General features: G+C 41.4%; 4 protein-coding genes across 9 annotated transcripts; 3 read left to right on the forward strand and 1 right to left on the reverse strand.

The window, feature by feature from the left end:
• Nucleotides 1-303: 303 nt before the first annotated feature.
• Nucleotides 304-1668, forward strand: LOC122968107 (proteinase-activated receptor 3-like). Its single transcript, XM_044333054.1, has one exon. It carries the CDS (start codon nt 502-504, stop codon nt 1345-1347), a length of 846 nt encoding a protein of 281 aa, XP_044188989.1. The 5' UTR covers nt 304-501; the 3' UTR covers nt 1348-1668.
• A 140-nt stretch (nt 1669-1808) lies between these two features.
• LOC122968106 (proteinase-activated receptor 3-like) lies at nt 1809-5100 on the forward strand. Its single transcript, XM_044333053.1, has 2 exons — nt 1809-1943; nt 3774-5100. Exon 2 carries the CDS (start codon nt 3830-3832, stop codon nt 4715-4717), a length of 888 nt encoding a protein of 295 aa, XP_044188988.1. The 5' UTR covers nt 1809-1943; nt 3774-3829; the 3' UTR covers nt 4718-5100.
• An 82-nt stretch (nt 5101-5182) lies between these two features.
• LOC122968104 (zinc finger protein 771) lies at nt 5183-11986 on the reverse strand. 2 transcript variants are annotated; one of them, XM_044333051.1, is made up of 3 exons: nt 11905-11986; nt 10698-10956; nt 5183-8730 (listed from the first exon to the last, which is right to left on the reverse strand). In XM_044333051.1, exons 2-3 carry the CDS (start codon nt 10891-10893, stop codon nt 7112-7114), a joined length of 1815 nt encoding a protein of 604 aa, XP_044188986.1. In that variant the 5' UTR covers nt 10894-10956; nt 11905-11986; the 3' UTR covers nt 5183-7111. The 2 variants fall into 2 exon arrangements, with proteins under 2 accessions (XP_044188986.1, XP_044188987.1); XM_044333052.1 differs by lacking the exon at nt 10698-10956 and having other exon boundaries at nt 11905-11984.
• Nucleotides 10986-24164, forward strand: LOC122968103 (PH and SEC7 domain-containing protein 3). 5 transcript variants are annotated; one of them, XM_044333050.1, is made up of 18 exons: nt 10986-12625; nt 13448-13582; nt 14556-15015; nt 15064-15378; nt 15938-16019; nt 16206-16548; nt 16634-17641; nt 18583-18663; nt 18756-18868; nt 19000-19058; nt 19197-19286; nt 19389-19432; nt 19547-19716; nt 21760-21830; nt 21946-22091; nt 22179-22323; nt 22799-22945; nt 23049-24164. In XM_044333050.1, the coding sequence occupies exons 3-18, from the start codon at nt 14737-14739 to the stop codon at nt 23334-23336; spliced, it is 3381 nt and encodes a 1126-aa protein (XP_044188985.1). In that variant the 5' UTR covers nt 10986-12625; nt 13448-13582; nt 14556-14736; the 3' UTR covers nt 23337-24164. The 5 variants fall into 5 exon arrangements, with proteins under 5 accessions (XP_044188985.1, XP_044188983.1, XP_044188982.1 ...); XM_044333048.1 differs by having other exon boundaries at nt 10986-12362; nt 12562-12625; nt 14556-15378; XM_044333047.1 differs by having other exon boundaries at nt 10986-12110; nt 12230-12625; nt 14556-15378.
• The last annotated feature ends 3082 nt before the right edge of the window (nt 24165-27246 follow it).

Here is a 27246-nt window from a genome sequence, read left to right on the forward strand (position 1 = left end):
CCTACCAGCAGGTGGGGTTGGATGGTGTTAAATGAACTGCTACAATAAATAAACTCACCTTCACAAGACTGTGAGGTTGTTTCAGGAGTTCATATACTGTTGGTCACTGTCAGCAGTCCGTCTTCAATACCTGCCTGGTATGAAAACCAATAAGGATCCAAGAATGGTGACACTTCAGTGAGATGTTTTAACACTATCTTCTAAAAACACTACATAGGTTCTGAGGTTTCTCTTGTGTCATTGGATAATGACACAAGAGAAACACAACCAAGTGCATCAGTGCATCCCCCACATCACAACCATACCTACATATTTGTAATGTAAGCCCTGTGAATTCTCTTTATTGATCTTTATCACATAACTGACACTTTTGAGTATCACCCCTGAGTGATTCATATACAGCATTATCACATAGTGTTAGTCTATTGTCTCTGACACCTAAACCTGATATGTGTTTGTCTGGCAGATCCTCTGGCGACTACGCTCTCTAATTTGGTCTTCATGGAGGTTCTCTACATCAACGACACAAATGCTGAGATGACGGTGTATGAGCATTGCAAAGACATGCCTGCTGTACTCATTTGGTACCTGGGCATGAAGTTCATTAACATGTTCCTAGGCATCCCAGCCAACATCATGGTGCTGTGGCTCATCCACAAGAACAGAAGTGACTCCTCCACCTCAAATATCTTCATCTTCCATCTGGCGATTTTAGATGTCCTCCTCTGTCTCATCCCTCCCCTCGAGCTGGCCAACATTTTCTTCCTCACCACCAGCAGCACCTGGTATGTCATGCGCTTCTTCTATGGCATGATAGAATTTACACCACTCTTCCTTTCCTGCATCTGCCTGGATCGCTACATGGCTGTGGTCCACCCCATCACCTTCACCAAGCTCAAGGACCGCCAGCACAGAGTGGTCCTTTCCATTGTGGTGTGGCTGATCATTCTGGCCTACGCCTCTGTGGTATGTGTGGGCAGTATCGTCTACTTAGAGGTCTTCACGGGGATGATCCTTGCAGAATTTGCCTTCATGGTGTTCTGCAACATCTCCATTCTCCTGGTGCTCCGGCAGTCGGGGCCCGGCAGAGATGAGATGCACCCTATGAAGAAGAGGGCCTTCAAGATGGTCCTCATCATCTTGGCCATCATTGTGTTCAACTACTTCCCAGCTGTTGCACTGTTCCCCTTCCAGCACTACTTCTCTCCCAAAGTGTTTCGTTGCTACATTCACTACATTCCCTTTGGCTTTATGAGCTTCAGCAGTAGCATTCAGCCCTTGCTCTATCATTGCAAGGAAAAGCTGCCATGGAGCTGCTGCCAGACCAGCACAACCCAAACCCAATAGACACATAAATGTTTGCCATTTTTTTGTGTTCTGGAAGTTGTAAATTGAATGTATTTTTTGTGTAATGTAGGAGAATAAGTTATGTTGTTGCTTGATCAGATGTTGCTAATAGATGAAAAAGATGTATTATGAAGTGGCTCATACATGTTGTACCAGTCAAATGTTTGGGTGTTTCCAAACTTTTGACTGGTACTGTATCTAGCATCTTGGGTGACCTCCTCAGTCTTGTAGCTGTGTCTTTGACAGTGGCGATATTCTGGCACTGACCTACTTTATTAGACAATATGTTCTGCGGAGATGAGGCTCTGTTTATAGTCAGGTTGCATATTTACATGTCACCCTTAGATACAGAGATAGTGGGATTTGCTGCTTGCTGACATGGTGGAAACACATGTTAGGTGACACTTGCAAACAATTCTGCGAGCCCTTTAAGAAAGCAGCTTTCAACATACAATCATATTGTGTCACCACACAGTTCTACATTGGTGTCTAAAAAGGAAATGTGTACAGGAGTCTGTGAGTTAGTGAGACAGTAATACACAGACAGTTAAGGGCAGAGAGGATCCATTCATTAGACGATTAAATATCAATTAAAGGTAAGAGGCTTTTTTTTACTATACAAAACTACTTAGAGAGAAAAGAAATTTCACATATACACGAGTCCACTTCATTTTTTCTTAACTAATTGTGTATTTTAATGACTTATTGTAATGTGGTAAGATTATAGAATAGATTGTTTTAGAAGTTCAAATACTAAATGAGTGAAAAGTTTTATTTTAATGTTACAAGTTGAAGCAGCTTTGAAATACAGTTTTAGTATCACAGTATCATGTTTGCTGATTTAGCTGTTTAAATATGCATCTTTCTTTGTTACTTTTTCCAAGACTGCTTGCCTGACTTCATTTTTTTTGTATTACTGTGGTCCTTGGTATCGTTAATATGTTTTGCCTGACGAGTGAAGAATTATTTTTCTACAGAGGGCATTTAGAGGAAGTATATTCTGTAAAATAAAGGTGTGATTGATAAAACTTCAGAGTTTAGCAAGTCTCAGTTCCCTTCCAGTACACTGAGTAACCGCAGCCTTCTCTTAAAAGTTTCAGACAGAATGCACAGTATTGTGTACCTCTATAGCTACAAGGACGGTGACAGTCTGTAATACTGACTGCTGCTTTTATACAGTACTTCATCTGAATTGGGGGTGGGTGATATGAACTCTGAGATACAAACCACAAGTCAAGGTCAAGGTAAACTTTATTATCCCAGATAGGGAAATTGGGTGGTCAAGGTGCAGAAATACTTGCCTAACCTTGGCCCTTACCCTAAACTTAACCACTGACCCAAAAATCAGCTTTTTCCCTTATGGATATGCAAGTGCTATGTCATTAATATCTAAGTAATGTACTGTAGATACTGTATGGTGATACAGGTTGACATGTTCATTTCACTCAGGTTGAACTGTCAAGTTTAGTGGCATTTAAGACCAAGAAAAGGCAACATTTACGTTCTATCACAATATTACAATAACCAGTTGCAAATTATATTTTGTCAAATATGAACATTATATCAATATATAGATGCATATCACACAGACATTCTTTTATACTCAAAGTTTAAAGAGCCAAAAACCAATTATATCACAATACAACACTGTTACACTATATAAAAACTTAAACAGTGGTTCCTGACCTTTTTTGCTCATGACCCCATAAGATCAATCACCAGTGACCTTAGTAGAGGCCTGAGCTGTAAGCAGTTCATCCTAAGGGTGATTTTTTTTCTTCTTAGATGTTTCATTTAAAGGATTTCTAGAGGCCATAAGTGGTGAAAGTATCCTGTATATAACAAGAATAAAACATTTTTGTGTATCTTTATTTTCTTATCATCTTGTGACCACCTAGATGTATCAAGTTGGGAAACTCTGCAGGGAGGTGCCATTTCCTGGCACATATCGACTCTAATAAAAGAATAACAATTTTATTTTATAAATTCATAAAATGCGTATTCCAAGTGTCAGTCAGGCAACATTGAAAGCTACTTCTTAAAATAGAGTATCTTAGATTTTTCTTTCTTGAAGGCAATCTGGTGCAAAACCAGTTAACGTGTAGTTTCCTTTTCTATGTGAAGTAAACTATTGATTGGACATAGTCTATGTATTTAGTATAGATAAAGGGTTTTCAAATACATGAGCCCAAAATCTCATTACAATTGGATAATGACACAAGAAAAACATAACCAAGTGCATCAGTGCATCCCCCACATCACAACCATACCTGCACAGTTGTAATGTAAGCCCTGTGAATTCTCTTTATTGATCTTTATCACATAACTGACAGTTTTGAGTATCACCCCTGAGCGATTCTTATACAGCATTGTCACATGGTGTTTGTCTATTGTATCTGACACCTGAAAATGTGTTTGTCTGACAGATCTCTGTTCCTCTCGCTGGTGTCCTGTGACAACTACGCGCTCTGATTTGACGTTCATGGCGGTTAACTACACTGACCTCTCTGTGCTCATGGTCTCTCACAGACCCACCAACCTCACCAACGACACGGGTGTTGAGGAGACGGTGTATGAGAAATGCACAGACATGCACGAAGTACTCATTTGGTACTTGGGCCTGCAGTTCATTAACATGTTCCTGGGCATCCCGGCCAACATCATGGTGCTATGGCTCATCCACAAGAGCAAGGCTGACTCCACCTCAGATATCTTCATCTTCCAACTGGCAATTTTAGATGTCTTCTTCTGTCTCATCCCTCCCCTCGAGGTGGCCAACATCATCTTCCTCACCAACGCCAACACCTGGTATGTCATGCGCTTCTTCTATGGCTTGAAAGACTTCTCACCACTTCTTCTCTCCTGCATCTGCCTGGACCGCTACATGGCTGTGGTCCACCCCCTCACCTTCAATGAGATCCAGGACTGCCGCCACAGAGCGTCCCTCTCTATTGTGGTGTGGCTGATCATTCTGGCCTACGCCTGTGTGAAGTGTGTGGGCACCCTCATCCAATTAGAGGTCTTCACTGTGATGATCCTTGGAGCATTTGCCTTCATGGTGTACTGCAACATTGCAATTCTCCGGGTGCTCCGGCAGTCGTGGCCCGGCAGAGACGAGGTACACCCTGTGAAGAAGAGGGCCTTCAAGATGGTCCTCATCATCTTGGCCATCATTGTGTTCAACTACTTGCCACCTGTTGCACTGTTCCCCTTCAAGCGCTACTTCTCTGACAAAGTGTTTTCTTGCTACATTCACTACATTGCCTTTGGCTTGATGAACTTCAGCAGCAGCGTTCAGCCCTTGCTCTATCTGTCAAAGGGAAAGCTGCCATGGAGCTGCTGCCAGACCAGCACAACCCAAATCGAATAGATACATGAATGTTTGCCATTTTTTGTGCTCTGAAAGTTGTAAATTGAATGTTTTTTTTTTTTTAATTTAGAAGAATAATTTTTGTTGTTGCTTGACCAGATGTTGCTGATAGATAAAAAGATGTATTATGCAGTGGTTTACAACCTGGGGTCTGGTTCCCCCTAAAGGTGACTCCAAAGATTACATTTCTAGCCAAATGTGAGGATGAAAAAAGCATGTAGATAGAATATGCACAAAATTAATCGATAGCATTCTGGTAAGATTGAAAGACTTTTGGGAAGAAACACATTTTTTAAAGGATTGTTCACTCTTATCTATAGGCTATGTTGTATTTGCGTTCCTGGATGAACTAAATGTGTAAAAAGAACATATTTGTACTATGTATTTAGTTAATAATTTTTCTGCACAGTGTCTTTCATTTTAAATAAAAGCACACCTGTAAAGGATAAATAAGACATGAAAATATATTGGATTACTGCTCTCTTTATTTTTGAGACACAAATTGCACAAAACTAAGTCACAATGACCTCCTAGTAGCAAACACTCAGTTTAATTGCTATGCAGGTATATCAACCAGTTGCCACAACAAACAGTAGCCGTATCATCAAAACAAGAACTTTTACTCCTGTGTGTCATAATTAATGTCAGGACACATTTCCTGGTAGTACAGTGAACAACCTACAACAAATCTAGAAGCTCGACATTCTTTGAGATCAGTACGGCTTCCAAAACAATAATTGATTTTCTATTGAAAGCTGGTCAATTAGTACTGAATATGTGCACTAAAATAATTTTCAGCAACATTATTACATTAATGCATTCTTGTCAAGTCAATGGATCCAACCGCTGACTGTAGAGTTAAAGCTATATACAGCATTATATTAATAATCTGCACTGAGAATATCTGGTGGAGCACACACTTCTAAACCTCTGGCTACTACAAAGTGTATAAATGTGTGTAGAAGCAATTTTATTCGAAAACAACATTGTTGTTATTTAATGAAAACTTGTGGGGGAACTTTTGTCGTCTTTACAGAGAGTTCAAAGGTCAGGAATAGTTGCAGAACAGAAAACTGGATCTGGGATTTAGTAACTTCCTCAAAAACACTTCATTGGATGTATGAAAATGTCTTTTCTTGCAAAATGTATCACCAACATTTTGGAAATCTGTAGCAAGTTTAAAAGAACTTGTTCTTTTAGGGTCCCATCTTCTGTCTTTAACTCTTACATTGTTGTGAGAGGGAAGACTACACGGAGAATATTAGAGTTTATCAATAAAATTTAAATAATTTATCATACACTATTGGTAAATATGTTGACCTATTATATCACAGCAATATAACGGTGTATTGCACTGTACCACAAACATCACATAGAGGTTTGAGTGTGAAAGTTCATTTGTGACCGTGGGAACAGTAGTTTCACAAATTATCTTCACTCAAGGTCCACTTACAGGTTTTTTTCTGAAGCTTTCAACCACAGCGTACAACCTTTTAGGTCACATTCAGACAGCAGTGTGAAAAAACTCCCCTTCCTCATTCATTTAAAGGGGACACCCCATTGACAGCTCTGGCACTGAGCCTGGGTCATCCAGCAAGGTGCTGTGTTGGCCAATCAAATACGTGCAAGCACACATTCCTGGTAGGTTGCTTTGTAATGTAAATGCTGTGTTCGTACTGTTTAAAACGATTGCCACAACTTTCTAGAATTGTAAATTCATTCTTCATAATATTATAAACTAGTCAGTCTGATGTGCCTTTGAAATCATTGATCAGTTACTCTAATGTAACTCACTTATTGTATTTCATTATCTCAGAGGCGTCTGAAGCAACCCGCCCCCACCAACGCAACCCCTTGCCTTTTTGTTTTTGGTTTCACCAACCACTACATCCTTGAACAGAGTTTGCTCAGTTGTCATTTGTGACATTAATAACAATTGGGTGTATATGGGGGGGTATGAATAGGGCAGGGTGAGACTAGAGTTGTGTTTGACAAATGAGCAAACTCCATCTGCTGATGTAAGCCATAAGATGTGGTTGAAAGCTAAAAAAAAAGGAAATCTAGTAAGTGGACCTTGATTTAAGATTATTTCATATTTTTGTAAAACCACATACAGCTTTTATATCACAAATCAAAGTAGTCATGTGCACGTGCACAAAACCTCAGTGGGTTAGGTGCTGGATACAAAAATCAATTAAATTGCAATACAAGGAGTATCTGCACACAAGAATCACAGCTTCCTTTAATTTTATTAGCAACATTTTGACCTACTACAGGTCTTCCTCAGGCAAACCTACCTGACAAAACCAGCCAATAAAATTGACGGGAGCTCTAACTCTGTGTGTGGGTACTCCTATTGCAGCAGCTTCTATATTATTCATCTCCAAGGAATTTTTAACAGTGTCGAAAAAGTGTCTCAGAACCTGAAGGTCTGACTGGGTTTGTTTCAGCCTCGCTCTGAGCTTTCTGCTCCTTGGCTGCGTGCATCTTTAGGTGCTTTTTAAGGGAGGATTGGTCAGTGTAGGTCTTGCCACACAGGCTGCAGAGGAAGACCTTCTCTTTGGTGTGGACCAGCTCGTGTCGCTTCAGGTGGCCTGACCTGCTGAAGCTCTTGCTGCAGTACGAGCAGCTGTACTCCTTCTCTCCTGTGTGAGTCCTCTGGTGCAGTTTAAGGCTGCTGGCCACCGTGAACTTCTTGCCACACTCTTTGCAGCTGTAGGGTCTTTCTCCTGTGTGCATCCGCATGTGTATGGTGAGGTGGCCTGCCTGGCTGAAAGTCTTCTTACACAGCTCACAGCTGTAGGGCCTCTCTCCAGTGTGAATCCTGTAATGTGTTTTGAGGTCACCCAAGCCATTGAACCGTTTCCCACACTGAGCGCAGCAGTATGGCTTCTCCCCAGTGTGGATCCTCTCATGTATACGCAGGTTTCCTGCATTACTGAAAGTTTTGCCGCACTCCTGGCAACTGTAAGGCCTCTCCCCAGTGTGAGTCCGCAAGTGGACCTTGAGCTGGTTGTGCTCGTTAAAGCGCTTTGCGCAGTGGGAGCAGGAATACGGCTTCTCTCCAGTGTGGATGCGTTTGTGTATCCTGAGCTGACTTGGATGTGCGTATGTTTTAGTGCAGATGTTGCAGCTATAGGGCCTTTCTCCTGTGTGGGTACGCTTGTGGGATTTGAGGAGGTCAGCCCGGCTAAAGCGTTTGCCACAGTAGCTGCAGCAGTGGGCCTTCTCACTGCTGTGAGTCTTGATGTGGATGTTAAGCGAGTTTGCTTGACTAAATGTTTTGGGACAGATGGGACAGCGCAAAAAGTTGTCACAAATCTCCAAAAACTCATCTGCAGGAACAGCAGGTGAATTATTTTCCTCCTGCCTTTTTACTTCTGGCTTCACAACCTGTCGGCTCGTTCCCTCAGGATCAATTTCTGATTCAGTGTAATATGTCAATGCATGCCTCTCTGATTTGTCATCGTCACCATACTGCAAGACCCCATTCTGCTCCTCTTCCTCTGTCTTAATAAAGTGTCCATCCTCATCCTTCACCATGTAGCTGTCAGAAACAATGGTGACTTTAACAGCATTGTCACTATCTCTGGAATCCTGTCCAACGCCTGAAGATGGCGGCAGAGGTGCATATGCATCACAACTGTCGTAACTGACCTCTGTGCTCTCGGTTTTTATGTGCTTCATTGTCAGATTGAGAAGGGATGAAGGCTGGGAGAGGTCCATAGCGCCGCTGTCATCCAGGTCAGGCTCCGTTTTTATGGATATCAAGGTTTGGGTGGACAAACCTACCTCTGACGTGTTCACACATGGTTGTTCTGCTATGTGATTAGTCTGCAGCACAAAAGAAGCAGAGGATACACGCTCCCTCATCTTGTCTTTGTGCCTCCTCCTGGAGCTCTTCTTGTCACTGCTGCATATTGATGTGGCGAACATGCCCTGGGAGGAGCTGATGGAAAGATTGCTCCATTCTGAGGTTGCACAGTTTTCAGCGGCATCTTGTTTGTGTACATCTGTGAAAATTAAAGGCCAACATAATGAACAAAATGCACCGAGTGTAATTTAGAGTCTTACATAGTAATATGTAAGACAACAAAACAACAAAACAAATTTAACTGACTATAAGTCATCTGACTTGAGTATAGGCTCATTATAATTTCAAGCTGCATTAATTGATTTTTGGCCACTTTGGTGGCAGCAGAACAATCTGTAAACACAACATATAGATACATCTTGTTGCAATCTAGCACATCCAGCACAGACACAAAGCAACAGTAGCATTAATTTAGACGGAGAGAAGAAAACACTTAAAAACACTAATACAATAAAGTAAGTGAACAAAATAAATAGTGGCCATAAAGGATTGTAGTCTAAATCCAGGCTGAAGAGCTAAGTGTTAAGTTTACATTTTAAGATAAACAGATTATGTCTGTCTGACATAAATGGATTGACACATATTTTGCTGCTGTGTGTGTTGTTTTAGTCAGGCTCAAACTGACAGTGTAGCAGACGCTGATTCATCAACTATCTATGAAACACTGAAACTCATACATGTTTTGATGCACTGTGTATGTAAAATTGTCTGTGTTGCATTGTGATAACAATGGTATTACATTACACTATAGTCATTACTGTATTACAAAGTGATCAGGCATATACTGCTTCATAAACATTTGCAACACCCAGTTTTGAATGTGCTGAAACCTGCATTGTTTACGTCTGCTTGTGGTCTTCTGCTTTTTTTACTGTCATATTGCTACTTTTTATTTAAAGCCCCTCTCCACTCAAAAATGTGTTTCGCTTCTTGTTCCTACAGTTGAATGTTTAAGCTTCACTGTGTAGAATGATGTATGTGCAGAATTTGAAACTAGAAGGCTGTTTATCTGCTAAAAGTGGAAAGTTTCTCTGTGCTCATGGATAATCAAATTTTAAGGGTCCAATTTGGTCCAATCCTGGTCCAATATTTACACAAATGTGATGTAGAAATTTGAAGCCTGCAGTGCACAAACACTGAGAATGAACTTTACAGTGAAGTAGGAGACATCCTGTGTTCAACAGCAAAATATTTGAGATTAAATATATTTACATATTTATAGATTCTGTCATTTTAATGAAGAAGAAGGAACAGATATCATTTTAAGGATATTAACAATACGAATTTAACTTTTTTGTGGAAAAACTATATCAGACACACATTATTTTTCAAAGCAGTCTGCTTTACATACATGTCTGGAGGGGATCTTTAAGTCTAGTAAACACACATACAAACAGGCACAGTTTGTTGTCACTGCTGGGGCTGCTTGAACAAAAGGTCAGTGACCACATGAAGCTACAGTGGACAACAAACACAGACATGCTCCAATATTTACCGAGTGTAGGTGTTACGGTTTAACGAGTGACCGTGTTAACTGGTGACTTTTAGCCAGATGCGTCCACGGTTGTCGTGGTGACGGCAGCTGTTGAAAAGTCTTAAATTATTGAATATTCAATACAGTATATATTCGTCTGGTCCTTTTTGTCATACATGATGTACAAGAAGCATTCACATCTCTTGTAGCTACTTTTAATGTAGGGAAACATATAGATTAGCAGAGCAGCTAGCGTCTAATGAGGAATTTAACATTATACAGGTTAATTGGTTGAATATGAGCTACTTTCCGACTGAGAATTAAAGTATAAAATCCCAAGGTAGGCTACGTTTTGTTTCCCACATTATAAAAAACACTATGAGAGGTGAATGCTTCTTGCTGAGCACAATTTAACTCTCGCAGTGGTTGGCGTAGATATTAATCACAGTTAACTATGTATTTTAAAATAACTGAGGTCAAATTACAGGCTTTTAAGAGGACAGGTACGTGTTCTGTTCGTGTTTTCAACAGCTGCCGTCACTATTGACTCTATGGTCACTACGAGCAACCATTCGGCCGAAAGTCACAAGGTAACACGGTCACTCGTTACACCGATACACCGGCCATCGTACCTCTAGCAGCAGACTCCGCCGCGCTCTTCTCTGCAAACAGCAGCCGTCTCAGGCCCTCATTTTCGGACTCGATCCTCTGTATTTTGCCCTGGTACTCGGACAGGGTCCTGTCCACTGAGTCCAGAATGTCGCTCACTGTCGCTTTAAAGATCTCATTCAGTGAAGACTCCAGGAGCATTTTCAGATCGTTGGCCATGTTAGACCGAGCGGCTGCGGCTGTGGAAACCTCACCAGGTGGTTTGTGCACAGCTGAAACTATCTGGACAAAAAAGAGGGTGTGTGCTGCTCTGCTGCCGTGTGCGGAACAGACAAAGCGGTGTGACAGTCGCTCGAAAGTGACGACGAGGAGAAGCTGGTGTTGTTTTGCTGGCGGCGCGCAGCTCTGCAGCGCCGCTGCTGGTGTGGAGTGCAACGTTAGACTAGCCGGGGCCTTAGCTAACGTTACTGTGAGACGTTTAGTTACACAAATAACCACCATGGTGTTAAAATAGTGTGTAAATAACAACAAGAAAAACTGGAAAAGTATAGCAGCACTATTGGGTTACTACCACTAACACCACTAGTATCACTACTACTATATTAGCTACTACAACTGCTAGCTAGAAGCAACTAACTTACAACTGCCAGGATGCTCACATAAATGCTAAGTAACGGTAATGCTAATACTTTAATAGCAACGGTTATCTTAATGCTATTCATGCTAATGACACTGATGCTAACTAGCACTAAAGTTGAAAACGCTACTAACAAGCATGCTCATGATACATAATGATTGAATGAATGTTGATGTTACATAATATTACTTAATGTGCTAATACTCTGTAGTTAACGACAAAAAAATAACTGAAACGCTAACGATAATTAGCGTTATATTAAAATGCGAAACGCCGGTGCTAATAGGATCATAATGCTTTTGCAAATGATGCTAACCGCTAATCAATTGAACGATTCTAACTCCAGTTAATGATGCAATCAATAATACAATCAGTAATACTAAAAATATAATGCTAAAGCCATTTCCAATTTAAATAAAACTTACAATTTAAATAGGTTACGTCAATGAAACACATAAAGACATTACTAAAGAAACAAGTTCAAATAAAAATAGAAGGAAAATGAGTATTAAAAGTAGAATGCTGCCTTGTTCTTATAGGTAACGTTAAGCCTAAAAAACAGTTTCATTACCCAGGACAATAGACTTTCCTACCTGACAGCCAGAAACTCAGCCAAGAAAGTGACAAAACTATTTGCAAGTCTGATGATTTGTGCACACTGAATCTGGATGCCTTCTGGTTTTACCACATCTTTCCTGCTGTTGTCATTTGCAGGAATGAAGTTGAGCCACTCCCCTCACCTGACTGGTATTTGCTTGCATTGCCCTCAGGGCAGTGGGTGTAGACTGAGGCCTCTCAGGTGTCTTTGAGCTCCTGAGTCATCTGCCAATCACAAAGGGTCTTTTCTTCCTCTTTGCTGCAACTCAGCAGCTTTCTCCTTTTATCCCTCCTCTGAATTCTCCCCTTTTTCTCTCCTAGCTGAATCTGCAGAGAGACGAGCAAGACGGAGGGGGAGACGGAAGTCTGATCTTGATCTATTCAAAATGGACAGGAAGCACAAAGAAGGAAGAGGACCGGGTCCAGACTAGGACTTGTGACTTGCATGTATTGTGTATGCGACACCACAGACTAAAAAGCTGCCTGGCTTAAAGAGAGTGTGGATGTGAGGCTTGTTTGTTGTGCGCAGCAGGTTCAGACACAATCAACTGAGGGGGTAATTGTATGCTTGTGTGTATGTATGTGTGCGAGTGAATGAGAAGGCAGTGCTCTTTGACAGTGCAACAGAGTTGTGTGTCTCTCCCTCCCACAAGACCTGACTTAAAACCTCACAAGCTGGCTGATCATATGATGTTGCTGCAGAGAGCCTGAAGGGTGGTAAGTCATGCTTCACAGTTGAAAAGATTCCTTTTAATGAGATCGTTTTGTTCTTTGAGGCTTGAAAATGTTGAAATTAATGTGTGCGCCATGTTCACTGGTGGTAATGAATGACATACTAAGCAGTGTGTATCCTCTATTGACAGATTCTATTATTATATACATGCACACATTCATTCGCTCTTTCAGAACTTTCACTTCAACTAGTTTAGTGATGTTCCCCTATTTATTTTTTTCTTCTCTGTTATATGTTTTTTTTTTTAGAATTTGTACTTCTCCTTATTATTGTGTTAACATCCCCTTAAGGCTATGATGTGCAGTATAAACTTCCTATGTATTGTAAGAAACTTCTCTTGGTATTTTCCATTTAGGGTAATCTGCAGTGCATCTGGATTATATTAGATTTGGCTGAAAATATCCTAATTTATTCTTGTCTTCTATTTGAGGAGGCTGAAAAAGTGTTTCTTTATGGAACTCTTTGCAGTCATCTGTGTATTTTTTTTCTACAGTTTTTATCATCAACAATGGCACCAAGGATAACATCACACAGAGAAGATTAACTGTGTGATCATGTGAAACACTATTTTTTATATAATTAAATGTAATCAGTACTGTATAATGACAGAAGGGTCCAAATAATTTTAAATTCAGCCAACTTGAAAACCTCTAGAAAGATAATACTGGATTTCAAATGTTTAATAGAATTTAATTTACAGTATCTCCACTTTTTTTTTTTAGTTCCTCACTGATTCATTTACAGTTGATTGTCGTTGTTAGTCTCGGATAACTCTCGAACACGAAGCACTCTTTGCACCCTTACAGGAACTGAGAAGTGAGCACCCACACAGGAAATGTGGTCAAGGTCTGTCCCGGATGTTGGTTGCATGACGTGAATTATGAAGATAGAGCGAGAGATATATAAAAAAAAGTGTAACAGAAAGGGAGTTGTAGATGAAGGTGAGTTCAAACTGCAGCAGTCAGAATATGTATTTATCACAGTACAAGCAGGGATTATAATTTTTTTTGTTAATGTTCTTTTTCTGGCCTTGGCATTGTTCGGAGAGATGTCCTCGCTTTGTGATGGCAACATGATGTGAACACATGTTTTGACTCTTCCACGGTCTTATCCATCAGCCAGGGTCACAGTGCGGCGTGGCGATAATATGATAAACATAGGACGCAGACAGTTAAACTGCACACCAGAAACAACTCCTCAGCCCCACCCTCTCAATCCGCATCAAACACCTCTATCTGCCTCTCTTTCCTTCTGCCTCTCTCGCTTGCTCGAATGATTTTCTTTGTCTGTGGTCAGGAAGTAGAAATGTGCGTCTGGTAAGATTTCAGTCATTGCATTTAAGTCATTGCACTGTGCATCTGTGAGTCTACGCCAAAAAATAATTAAGAAAACGAGTCAAATGAACAGCATGGAATAAAAAACAGACAAAAACTTTCTGCAGACAGGATTATGGTGGTGAGTGTGTGTAGTATTTTTGTGCTACATGTTCTGTATGAATGATTTTATGTCAGTTTTGCTTTTGCAGGGTGATGTGTAATGTGTAATGTGTTAAATTTACTCTTTATCACAGATGAACAGAAAAAAATAGAGCCACTGTTTAGACAGCCCATTTCTGAATTATCAATACTGCTCTACAATCAAGTATAGTAGAGTCTTATGAATGGCTTTTTTGTCTATCAGCTAATCAGATGTTACTCCTGGAGATTCGCCCAACTTGTTTTTTTTTAAATCTAGCATTTAAATAGATCATGATGAACCACTTTATTTTATTTTGTTGTAATACAACTTCAGGCTTTTCCAGCCACATGTGTCTGACTGAAAATTCAAGGGAAGAGCTTGTCAGGTTGCTTCAGAGGTGGGTGTGGTTAAATATTTTTTAACATTTGTTGGTTAACATGTTTTCTTTTGTCACAGATCTGTGAATGGGGCTATTGGAGTCGGTATCACACTTCAGGATCTTACATTTATGTGACCTTACAAGATGATCATCCTTCTTACAGCAGAGGAGGACATTTTGTAGCCTGACAGCATTTACAGCTACAACATCTTTCACCCACAAACACCCCGACAGCTACACTGACTGAGGGAGACGCTCATGGAGGAAGAAAATTTGAGCTCCTCTCTGCCAGATATTACAGATTCAGTCCTTCAACAGCCTCAGCAAGACTCATATACCTCTACAGACCACCCATACATCAATGGAGAACAGGAGGCTATTGTGTCAGAGGTGCAGATAAATGAGGAACACGGGACAGAACAGCTTCATGTCTCTCTAAAGGGAGGACAGGAGAGTCCTGAGGAGGCTGGACAGGAGAATCTTGAGGAGGCTGGACAGGAGAATCCTGAGGAGGCTGAGCAGGAGAATGTTGAGGAGGCTGGACAGGAGAATCCTGAGGAGGCTGAGCAGGAGAATGTTGAGGAGCCTGAGCAGTGGGAGCAAATAATATGGCCGGTGCGCCCCATGAGCATTACCACTGCTCCACTTTCCTTTGCCACAGTGCAGTGGGACATGCCCGATACTGCCTCAGAGACGCCCTCTCTCATAATTGACAGCAGCTTAGCCAATGAGCTGGACTCTGGCAGTGTGATGAGTAGAGACACCACTTCCCCGTCACTTCAGCAATCTCAAGACGTTAATGCTGAGCTTTTAACACAAGAGGACCGAGAGGAGCAGGATGGGAGTGAATCGTGGCTTTTTCTGAACTCAGATCAAGAATTCGCTGGAAATGGCTCTGAGGTATGTACTGTGTGTGAAGAGAGGCAGGAAGAGATGTCATGTAGTGCTGCTGTTCTTTAGAATTTGGTCTATTTATTTTTTGAAGATGATTTTTTCAGGCTGTTGCCCTAATTTGACAGACAGTGTAGAGACAGAAAATGTAGGGCGAGAGAAAGAGGGGTATGACATACAGTGTAGGTCCCTTGGCAAGGAGTTGAAGTGTGGATGTTGTGGTTTTGTGGTATTCGCCTTAACCATGAGGCCACCAGGGTGCCTGGAATTCTGTCTATTTCTGTGTGTATAAACACCTTTAGCTACAATTTCCTGTGTCATCAGCCCATCTTTCACTGAGTGTAGACTTGACTTGGGCCTCGCCACCTCAAGTCTTTATCTGTTTAGATCTTCATGTGTAGGTTAATGTAATAAGTTTAGCAGACGTGGGAGGAATAGTGCGGAAATAACGTCGCTCAGATGAGGCTCAGAGGGCAGCCTCTTACTCATGATACCACCGGCAATCACAAGTTTTCTCACACAACTTTCATGAAAGTTCATGATCGATGCCCTGTGTTGCAATTTCCAGCCATGTGATGCTGTAGATGTGCAAGAGGCAGCAACACAGGAAAAGGAAGACTCAACGCATGAGCTGTTAGATGGCAACAGTGGTACGTAATACTCAGCGCAACACATTTTAATTAAATAGCACATGTTTCTATCGTAGTTGCTTGCTGTTATTTGAGAATAACATTCATGATTCTTTTGTAGTTTTGTGTAATTCTGGCCTGTTTATGTAAATTAGAAATGAGTTTTGGTTTAACTGCTTAACTGTCATGTTCACCTGTTTCTGTAAGATCCTCCAGATATCCCTCTAAGGACAGATTCAGAAGAAGAGCAAGGACACTCAGATGCGTCAGACGCCGTTGAAACTGTGGACTTAATTGATATTCTTGAGGATATCGAAAGCTCGGAGGATGACGCGGACAGTATTATAGATTTAAGACCAGAAGCACAACAGGATCTAGACGTTCTGTCTAGTGAGACAGACTCAGAGGAAGAGAAAACTTCGGTTAATAGTGTCAAGACTGAAGAAGACAGGGAGGAAGGAGGCGTGGTTGAAGAGGAGCCAAGTGAGACAAACTTGTCCTGTAATGAAGAAAGTGGAGAGGAAAACACTGTTAGCTGTCTGAATGATGTGTGAGTATCATGGACTTTCTGTGCTTTCATCATGTTAAATACATGCCATATAACATTAACTACATTGCGTATATTCATTTTGTAGGGAGGCTCCTATAGAGCCGCAACCAACTGACAATACTGGACTAACCTTAAACCCAGATAAGCTAATTAATTTGCAACAGTCAGATATTTCGGAGGAAAGTCTGCACTCTGGGACTGAAGAGGACATAGAGGTAATAGAACAGTCACATGAAGATCCTGCAAGTCAGACTGAAGAGCCAGAAATGTGCGAAGATGTAGATGAGGAGGTGGACCCTGAACAGTTAGAGGCTGCTCAACAACAGGACAACAACGAAGAACCATCGATACAGGAGGCAGATAATGCAGAGAGGATAGAAAACTCTCAAGAGATACCAGAGCTGACTGAAAAACCGGAGAGTACAGGTTGTTCAGAGCAACAAGATTGTGACCAAACGACTCCACAGGAGGTAGAGCCGACAGTGCAGCCTGAACACACAGAGTCCGAGCAGCTCACGTTAACTGAAGAGTCTGAGCAGATCCAGGCAGAGGAGCAGCACTGTGAAGAGTCTGACCAGTCGCAACATCTGGAAGAGTCACCACAAATGGAAACAACAGAACAGTCAGCCCAAACTGGAAATTCTGACCAGGTAGACGACTCCACTCAGTTAGAGCAGACAGTTTGTGTCGAAGCAAAAGACCCTGAAGTGGCAGAGCAGCAAGAACAGACGGAGCCATCAGAGCAGAATGAGCAGTCGCTGCAAACGACCGACTTGTCTCAGCCAGCACTTTCGGAGCAGTTTGTGGAACCAGACAAGACAGATGAGTCAGAAATAACAAAACAGCTGTCTACTGAAACAGAGGTTGCACAGCAGACAGCAGAGGCTGAGTTAAATCAGAAGACATCTAATCAGGCTGAAGAAGTGGGAGGAACAGTTTTGGCAAACGGTGAGCAACCCAAACCCACAGAGACAGCGGTGCCCCATATGAATGGAGGTGATATGGAGAAAGACATGGCCCGTCGCCTTGCTGAGCGGCTCCATAAGCTGGACGGGATCCAACGTGTAGATGTGGTGAAGCACATAGACAAAGAGTAAGCACACATTTTATATGTTTCATTTTTTTGGTTTTTGGTGTTATGAGCAAAGCTGCAGCAGCAGACAGTTTTTCTGCTGCCGTAGAAAGAAACTGGTGCAGATGTGTGTAAATGTCAAGCAGAGCATCATCGAAAACACTGTCACAGAGGCTGCTATGGATACTGCATACTGATATAACATTTATGAGGTACTCACCAGGTTTTACACGTTACAATCAGTTTACCTGTCATAGCTCAGCCTATTAAAGCAGTTGTTAAATGTCCTCTGTGGTTTTGGAGGAGCTTTCTAACGTCTGAGAAAATAACCCCGGTGATGCTTATCTTCTGCCTGCTTATCTCGAAGTGGGCTTGGAGTTTTTCCACATTTTTTCACAGAAAGTCTGTTTAACAAATTAGAAGTGTTGAGGCTGAAAGAAAGATGTGGGCATGGAGCCAGGGAGAGATACAATTTAAAATCTGTTTAATAGTTCCACAATTTTATGTAAGTGCAACACTAAATCGCTGAAATCCCCCTTTAATTTGTGATACAGGACTGCTGTACATGTCATCATGTTATTTTGGTTATAGTTGTCATCACATTTGGATACATTAGCTAAAAAAAAGTCCTTCTCTGTTCTTAAAATTCACATTACAGTTAAACTTTTTGACAGTTTGTGAAATAAACAGAATTCCTCTATTGCCATCAGATTCAAGACGTCTCATGATTTTTTTTATCCAGACCACATCCTCCTCCTCCTTTGTCACCGGTTCAAATTAAACGAGGCATTAAAGCTCTAATAATCATCCCCAAATATTGTCCCATTATTAATATCAAGATACTGAGTTAAACATGAGCTATACTTGAATTTTGAAACAGAACTTCTTTAGATTAATATAAAACTGATTGTCATTTCTAAGAATTAAAATGGTGATAAGTGGATGTTTTTTTCTCTCTGCAGTAATGACTTCAGTCGCTCTGTCGGAGAGGAATACCTCAAATTTTTTGACTTCACCGGGCAAACTCTGGATCATGCCTTGAGGTAAGAGTTACAGAGGTGGAGCTTGGGTTGCATGCAGCGACATCTCAGAAGGCTCATAAATGTTTTATTCTCTTTCGGTTTCCTTCTCTCAGGTCTTTTCTGAAAGTGGTTATACTGATAGGAGAGACCCAGGAGAGAGAGCGAGTGCTGCAGCATTTCTCCTGCCGCTTCCATCAGTGCAACCCGGACGCCTTTTCCTCTTCAGGTGAGGATCTCTTTACTTTTTACCCGATATTGTTTCCTGTTCAGAGATACGGCAGTGTGTGCTCACATGTGACAAGATGCATGTGTCATTTTACCTCTTTTTTTTTTTTTTTTTTTTTTTTACATCCTCAGAGGCTGTGTTGGCTCTCACATGTGCTTTGATGCTTCTCAACACTGACTTGCATGGACAGGTGGGGAAACATTTATGACTGTAACAGAAATGAGTAATGACATCTTAAATCTTGTTTTGACATGGCATTTTATTACCAGGTGATTTGTATGTGTGCGTGAGTCATTTCGTTAACCGCATGTTTTGTGTGTTTTAACAGAATGTAGGAAAATGCATGTCCTCCTCTAAGTTTGTGTCCAACCTGGATGGGATGAATGATGGGGAAAACTACAGCAAAGACCTCCTGAAAGTAAGGCTTTAGTTGATATATTTAGACACATTTAAATGAGCAAAGCCAAGTCCAAGTAGGTGGAAAGATTATTAAACTTTCTCTTCTCCATCTGCATTTCAGAGTCTTTACAATTCCATTAAGAGTGAACCACTGGAATGGGCTGTGTAAGTGGACGGTTTTCATTTTCACCTTGAAACTTGATTTTCCTCTCCCTCTCTCTTATCACATCCCTCACATATATAATCTCACACATAATCATTTTCCTTTGCGTGCTAAAGTGATGAGGAGGAGCTGAAGAGCTCCGTGTTTTCAGAGGACGGCACAGATGACGCAACGCTGCGGTCAAAGAGTAACCCCTTCCAGGATGTTCCACATGACAAGAAGGCCTCAGTGGTCAAACAGGGTTTCCTGCAGAGAAAGCTCCACGCCGATATCGACGGCAAACGCAGTGAGTGAGACGCAACAACAAATGGATTATGTGTTTGTCAGCTATGTTCTGTCTCGCCTTTAAGGACGGTAATTTATTTGAAGGCAGAGTCTGTGATTTAGTTAATGTGACGTTAAAAAATCTAAACCGATGTTGGATATCATCTCAGACGGGGTTTGGTGTGGGTTTATGTGCAGAAAGAAAACATTAGAATGATGTTTTTTATTTCTGATGTTTGGCTTTGCTATGGCGTCTGAAGAGGAGGATGTGTATTGCAACATGGCTGTAAAAATACGGGCCGCTGGCAACAGAAAATATCAAGAATATAGTCAGTAAAGCTACAATTTTACCCAAAATTTTTATTTCAAAAGAGAACACTTAGTTTTACTAAATAAAATTATTTTGGAATAGGGCTGTGCGATATGACGGTATCGTGTGACGAGAGAAAAACGTTTCGTTGTGTCACAAATCACCTTCTTTACACTAATATTTTTCGTCATTTGGAGTCTGTCTGTCTTTTACGCGGATTACATTGATAAATTACTGTTCTTGGCTTTTTACTCACAAAGCTTTTATTGTACTTACAGTAACGTAACGAGTTTAGTTGTCGTCAGCTCTCCAGCTCTGTCTGTCTCTCCTCTGCTGCGCTGCACATACACAGACTGCTCAGGCCTGTTCGCAGTGAACCACAGAGACCAGAGGAAACTAGCACGACCATAAATGACAGCAAAACACAGTAGAGACAATCTTTATTGATGTTATTTACCTAATTTATGTGCACTCATTTCATTTCAGGTCAGTGTGAGAGTCTCTGCTGCGTTTTGCTGTCATTTATGGCTGTGCTAGTTTCATCTGCCCTAGTTAAACGCTTAACTTTAGAGCTGAAACAATTAGTCGATTTAACTGATGGTTCACTGTGAGCCCTCCGTGTGTGTGCAGCACGGTGAACTAGGTGAAGTACTCGAGTTGACGACAACTATACTCGTTACTTTAAGTGCAATAAAAGCTCCACAAGTAAAAAGCCAATAAGAGTAATTTAATTTAGTCCGTGCAAAAGATGGACGGACCATTTATTCTTTGAATTTACAGAAAAGTTGCTATATTGGGTATCGTTACTGGGATATGAGATTTTGGTCATATCACACAGCCCTATTTTGGAATATTGAAGTTTTTTCATCGACTGAATCAATTCTGAATCCACAGTTGACCTCAGGAGGCAAAACTCTCATGTCTTACCTGTCAAAATGAGGTTACATCCACAATAATACGTATGCCTAGCGTCCACACTACTCACAACACTACTATACCTCTAAAACTGAGACTTTTGAAAACGCCGCTGATCCCTTCTTAGTTTGAAAAGTCCTGACGTGTCCTTCCCTGATTCGTCAACTCCCAATCTATGTTTTCCACCACCTTGAACGCCTTATACTTGCGTTACCCTCAGTAACATTTCCATCTCGTCGTCGGTCCCAGCAAAGAAATCTTACTTTTCGCTGTTGCTCATTGCTGTTCTTCCTCTGTAGTATTTTCTACAACTAAGCAACCAACCACAAAGTAGACAAACTGCTGTAAAAATAAGGATACGCACATGCCCAGTGTACATGAATGGTCATGTGATATGCATTTTTGGGCGTGTTAGTATGGACGGAGATTATTTCTGAAACAGTTTTAAAATGCTTGTGTGGTCGGAGATCTTTAAAATGAAAACGTAGTGTTGATGTAGTCTGAGAAAGCAAACGAGATGTGGCAGTGGTGTAATGAGATTTAATGTTTAATTTAATTTGCTTTTTGTTTCAATTAATCTTCATTTCATGCAAATTATTTTTTTTTGGGTAATGTAGTTAACATTATTCACTCCCAGAAGAAATACACACTGGATTAGCACTAGTGTTAGTTAAAGAAATAAAGAAATCAAATAAAATTTCAACTAATTATATTCTGTATCGTTGAGATACTTCTTGGACATTTTGATAATGCTGTAGACAGCAACAGTTGTTGAATCCTGCATTTGAATAATTTCTATTTGAGTTGTAATGATGTTAAGTTCTGGTTCGTGTGTTTTAGCTCCGTGGGGGAAGAGAAGCTGGAAGACTTTCTGTGGAGTGCTAAAGGGAATGGTCCTCTACTTACAGAAGGTCAGTAAGGTTTTGTACCTTCATGCAAGTATGATTTTATATATTTTATTATTGTTAATATATTTCTGTAATGACTCCTCTTATGTCTCTGTGTGTGTGTGTGTGTGTGTATCAGGATGATTATAGGAAGGATCAGCAGATTAATGAGGAAGTGGTGAGCGTGCACCACTCCCTGGCAGAGCAGGCAGCCGACTACACCAAGAAGCCGCACGTCTTCCGTCTGCAGACTGCTGACTGGAGGGTTTTCCTCTTTCAGGCCTCGTAAGTTGCAGCACAGCTGGAATATTCATTTATGTGTGTGCGCGTGTGTGTGTTCGGCACTCACAGTGCTGCTTGTTTTCCTCTCAGATCCAAAGTGGAGATGAATTCATGGATCAGCCGCATTAACCTGGTTTCGGCTCTTCACTCCTCGCCTCCGTTCCCTGCAGCTGTCGGCTCCCAGAGGAGGTTCTGCAGACCGATCCTGCCCGCCTCACAGTCTGTTCAGACTCTGGTACACACTCCCACCTGTATTTGATTTCATTATCAGTATTAGTATTAGTATCAGTATATTAGTATTGTTTTTACTGAATCAAATTTATTTTTAAACCAAGTATGACTGTTTTCAAAAGTCTTCCCCTCCTTGTTATGATGTTGTGCATATCTCCTCTCTCTGTCATCCTACTTCTCTTTTTTTTTCTCCTTTCTGATGAAAAACGTCAAAAATAACTTATGTGCTGATTCATGTGATGATGGAACATCTAAAGTCACAATGCAATGAAAAAGCTTATTTTTACTGTTTAACTAATGATCATAATACACTTACACTTAATCACACTGTGCACAGTTTCCATGATACACATCTGTACTGTAAACTTTCCTGCTTGCTTCACGTCTCCTTCTTGAGACAGGGGTAATAACTTTGGATTTGCATAAACTGATTTACGTGAAACCTTCTTATCTGTTTCTCTGTCCTGCTTCCTGTCCAGGAGCGTCAGCTGCAGTCTCATGCAAGAATGCTGGAGTCCTTCAAAGCAGACCTGTTGTACCTGCAGGAGAACCAACCAGAGAGCAAGAAAGCCAAAGCCAAGGAGCTGGAGGAGCGTCGTGTCAGAGCGGAGTACTTGCAGCACGAGGTAGAGTAGGGTGTTGTGAGTTAGAGAGTGTGTATATGAGTGTTTGTACTGCTGATGAGCATCTCTTGAGCGTCTCCTGCATCTCTTCTTCAAACCCCCACAGATGTGTCGATATGAGATCTACATCCAGATGCTAGAAGCCTGGAAGAGCTTGAATAAGACAGATGACAGCGCGTTGAGCACCACAGACCTGAGCCTGTTTGATAAAGCCGTGTGTGCAGACTCTGCGGGCGAGGAGGAGGACGAGGAAGGCGGGCTGAAAAGGGCCTACTCCAGCCCTTCTTTGGAGCTGGAGACGGCTGCTCCAACTGTGATCAAAGTCAGACGCAATATCTCTGAAAGACGGACTTATCGCAAGGCCATCATTCCCCGATTGCAGAAAGAGGTCTGAAAAGTGATAACTTGACTTGTTTATGGTACTTTGAAAATGCTGATTTTACATATTTCTGTCTTGAGCAGATGGGACCTTTAGTTTTTACAGCTTGAAATGATTTGTGGAAGCAGAGAAAGTCACATCTGTCTCAGCAAGTTATTCTTTGTCTCAGTTTTTCAGCATTTTTAGCTTGTGCACTTTTAGAAAAATAAACCTCAGGGAATCCTGAACCTTCAGAGGAAGGGGAGAACCTGACTCATTGGTCGAATGACTCAGAATATCTGGACCTAATTTATTTACTTTTGTTATGACTCGGGTCTGGTGGTTTCATTTGTTTTATGTTGTGCAAAACTGTGCCTTCACAATGTAAACCACAAGAGGGAGCTGTAGCACAGGATATCTCGGAGTGAATGTAGGGGACAGGATGTGCTGTCAGTTACTGATTGTGTCCTATTTGCACTTTTGCTATTTTAGATATTGTGTATAAAATGTTGATTTGTCACATTTATTTTGTTCATATGAAGGTTTTATTTCCTAAATGTTGTGTATTTGTTTCTGTTTGGGGAAAAACAGACAGTTATTCAATATTGGAGAGACTGGTGATGATATAAACACTTGTGTTCTCAGGGCCTGTAATTCAGTTGTTTTGCTTCCCTTATTTGATGACAGTAAATTTCAGTCATTCAAACTTTCGTTACTTGGTTACAGGTTTTGTGAGCTGTCATATCAGAATATCTGCAAAAAAAAAGGCTTGAAGTGTGTACAAGATATGTAATAAAAGATGAAGAAGCTTGATTTTTCAGCAAAAGTCAGTATTAAAATGTTGCTTTTGTAACATCGTCAGCATGTTATTTGTTCAGTGTGTTTTTTAAAAAAAAACATTCATACATCAAATCTGATTTTGTTGCATTTTTCACAAAATTTTTTTTTATTTTTAACAACCCAGTAACACAGGGCTGCAATTATATCACCTTTTTTCTTTTAGCTTAATGAGAAAATGTACTTTCTTATCTCAAAATATATCTATTTGTGTATAAAATCCTCTGTTTCACACAGAACTCAGACACTGAGCTTAAGGAGGACGAAGTCATTTAAAATATTGATCAGTGTGTCGCAGACCGATCAAACTCAGCATCAAACTGATCTGAACATCCAGTGATCTGTAGAAGTGTTCATTGAATTATTTCATTCTTGAGAAAAGTACAACATTCGACTTTTTTCAAATACTGCGTGTCTACATTAGCAATGAATGTTCTTACATGTCACCTCAGACATTGAAGCAGACCTAGAAGTGTGTTTTTCTGTGTGTGATTGTGTGTGTGTGTGTGTGTGTGTGTGTTTGATCGCTCTCAGTGGCACGGGCCCCATTTTGTTCTCTTTCAGCCTGACATGTTGAGCAGCGGTCGACCTGGGGCGGTCAACAATAAGAGCAGGATGTCTGGAATTAAGCCCCCCACCTCCAAACACACACACACACACACACACACATTCTACACACAGGAATGTGATATGACAATAGGAAACGCAATGAAGAGCACAGACAATACAGACAAGGACACACCGTCTTGTCTGGGAGTCCGAATGGGATCAAGGCAACGGACAAGCGGACATTTCTCAAAGATTTTTCCCTGCTGGACAGACAGACATCAGGAGAAACTGTGTTAATGTGATAATGCTCAACTTGTTCTCTGAATGGAAGCAGTCTCCATTCATTCACTGGAATAACAACAGCTCATTAAGATAAAGTCAGATTCTGTAGATGAGGCTGACTGATGAGCCACATGAGTGACAGGGGCCTGAGGCCATCGCAGCACCTTGAGAGGGGCGGGAGGGGGGCGGCCCCACATGCTGAAAGGCGACGCCATCTTTGCTAACCTAAATGCTCTCGAGTCTGTGACGAAATGTTACAACAAGAGGCGGCCATTAGCGCCTCTTGTTTTCCAGATCAGATTAAAATGCTTAATAAGAGTTACAGTCTGTGCTGAAGGTGCTTAGGCGGTGGCGTCACCGAGGAGCTCTCCACCAAAGCTCTTCTCACATGGCCTGTGGACCATGACTTCAGCGGTGGTGGCCTTGTTTTGGAGTGCCATCTTCCTCCTCCTCTGCAACAACAATAATGACAGGCTGGAGCAGCAGGGGCTGCATTAGCTGCTGGGTTCAGAGGGCATCCTTCCCAAGGAATTGGCCTGTTTTTGTTCCATCTGCGCCACTCCATTCTCGGGGCTGGAGAGCTTTGTGAGACTCAGTCAGGCCTGGGTGGGTAATTAAAAAGGCAAGAGCTCAAGTTGTGATCATTAGGGGCTTGTCCAGCATGCTTTTTTTTTTCTTCTCCAGCCTCCAAAAATGACCCCGCCACGTAAGGTCACTTCTGCCCTTTTTCCTTTTTCTCCTCCCCCTCACGCACAATGTGGCTTTGAACATTTCTCAGCATCCACAGTGGCTCAGTAAATATACGCCACAAACACCCGCAAACACTTCCAGCAAACATTAACTGTACTGTAGATGTTCACATTCATCCCTGGGGTTTGTTTTTTTTTCTCTGCTTGCCGCTGCCCTCAATGCTCCTCCTGATGCACATTCTCCATCTGCTGCTGACGCCTCGCACGCTCTACTTGTTACTTTTTATCTCATATCTGCACTAACACTTGATTTCTCCCACTCTGGCTATTCAGAGATGTGTTTTTGTGTGTGTGTGTGTGTGTGTGTGTGTATCCTGCCCCCCCTCTTCCTCGTCTGTTTCTATGCGTCCATCCTTCGCTCTTCACTGCTGGTGTTGTGATGTGGCTCTCTCCGTCCAGGGCCTTTGAAATCTCTCTCTGGTCCTCTCAGGCGGTTTTTGTTCTTCCACTCAGACTGTTCGCCTCTTTCACTGAGACATTAACTCCACTCTTATTCTCTCCTGCTCTCATCCACTTGTACCAGAGAGGGTCTCATGTGTACTTTACCACTCTGGCTACAAAAAGGTGAACACAGTCAGTGTAGTCAGTCTCAAGATAAATGTAAAAATGTCCTTTGTAACGTCGAAGTTAAAGATCCCCTCCTGACATATTTTAAGATGTACATAAAATACTCTACTTTGAATCATAATTTGTGTCTGATATGGTTTTTCCACAAAAAAAGTTCAATTACCTTGTTAAGATCCTTAAAATTACATCTACTCCTTCTCCCTCATTAAAGATTAGTCTATAAACCTGCAAACCTGCAACTTAAGTCTCCCGGTTCTGGCAATGAGAGTAATTACACAAATGCTGTCAACGTCATCGCCGCAGACCCCTGACGTTTTATCCCCACCGTGACAATGCAATGTGGTTGAGGTGTGATGAGGTCAGTCCGCCCTAGTCGACAGTCGCAAATCAATCATCGCTGGTTGACGTAAAACGCATCACTACTGATGCGGTGTATGCGGGAATGTCGCCACAGACGCCAGATTTAGAAACTCCAGCGTACTGCGAAATACAGAGAGATTTACCTGGAGGTGATCAGCTTAAGTCAGCATTGTGTGAACTCGTTTGGCGAGAGCTTGAAAGTAACAGACGTTCGTTTATATGTAGAAGTCTGGCACTCCAGCTTTAAGTTTAACTGTTGGACACAAGATGTCTCCTACTTCCCTGTAAAGTCAATTCTCAGTGTTTGTGCACTGGAAGCGTCAAGTTTACACATCACACTTGTGTAAGTTGAATATTTGACCAGATTTGGCTCCAAACTATTTGTTGATTTTCGATGAGCACAGAGAAACTTTCCTCTTCAGCAGATTAATGTGAAAACAGATTTCTAGTGTCAAACTCTGCACATACATCATTGTTCACAGTGAAGCTCAAACATTACCTCGTGAGGCAGCTGGATTCGCAAGATCATGCAAGAATCCATCTTGTCAGGCTTCATGTTATGCACTTGTGTCCAATGACCAATCAGTGTTGTGAATCCAGCT

Source organism: Thunnus albacares, chromosome 18, assembly GCF_914725855.1.
Source record: "Thunnus albacares chromosome 18, fThuAlb1.1, whole genome shotgun sequence".
NCBI classification, from domain to species: Eukaryota; Metazoa; Chordata; class Actinopteri; order Scombriformes; family Scombridae; genus Thunnus; species Thunnus albacares.

Excerpts from the sequence above, each read along its gene's own strand:
- LOC122968107 (XM_044333054.1), top strand. The coding sequence starts at position 502 with ATGGAGGTTCTCTACATCAACGACACAAATGCTGAGATGACGGTGTAT.
- LOC122968106 (XM_044333053.1), top strand. The coding sequence starts at position 3,830 with ATGGCGGTTAACTACACTGACCTCTCTGTGCTCATGGTCTCTCACAGA.
- LOC122968104 (XM_044333051.1), bottom strand. The coding sequence starts at position 10,893 with ATGGCCAACGATCTGAAAATGCTCCTGGAGTCTTCACTGAATGAGATC. Across the intron at positions 8,731-10,697 it reads GGCGGAGTCTGCTGCTAGAG|ATGTACACAAACAAGATGCC; the intron begins GTACGATGGCCG and ends TAATTTTCACAG.
- LOC122968103 (XM_044333046.1), top strand. The coding sequence starts at position 14,737 with ATGGAGGAAGAAAATTTGAGCTCCTCTCTGCCAGATATTACAGATTCA. Across the intron at positions 16,020-16,205 it reads GCTGTTAGATGGCAACAGTG|ATCCTCCAGATATCCCTCTA; the intron begins GTACGTAATACT and ends TGTTTCTGTAAG. Across the intron at positions 22,092-22,178 it reads GTTTTCCTCTTTCAGGCCTC|ATCCAAAGTGGAGATGAATT; the intron begins GTAAGTTGCAGC and ends TTTTCCTCTCAG.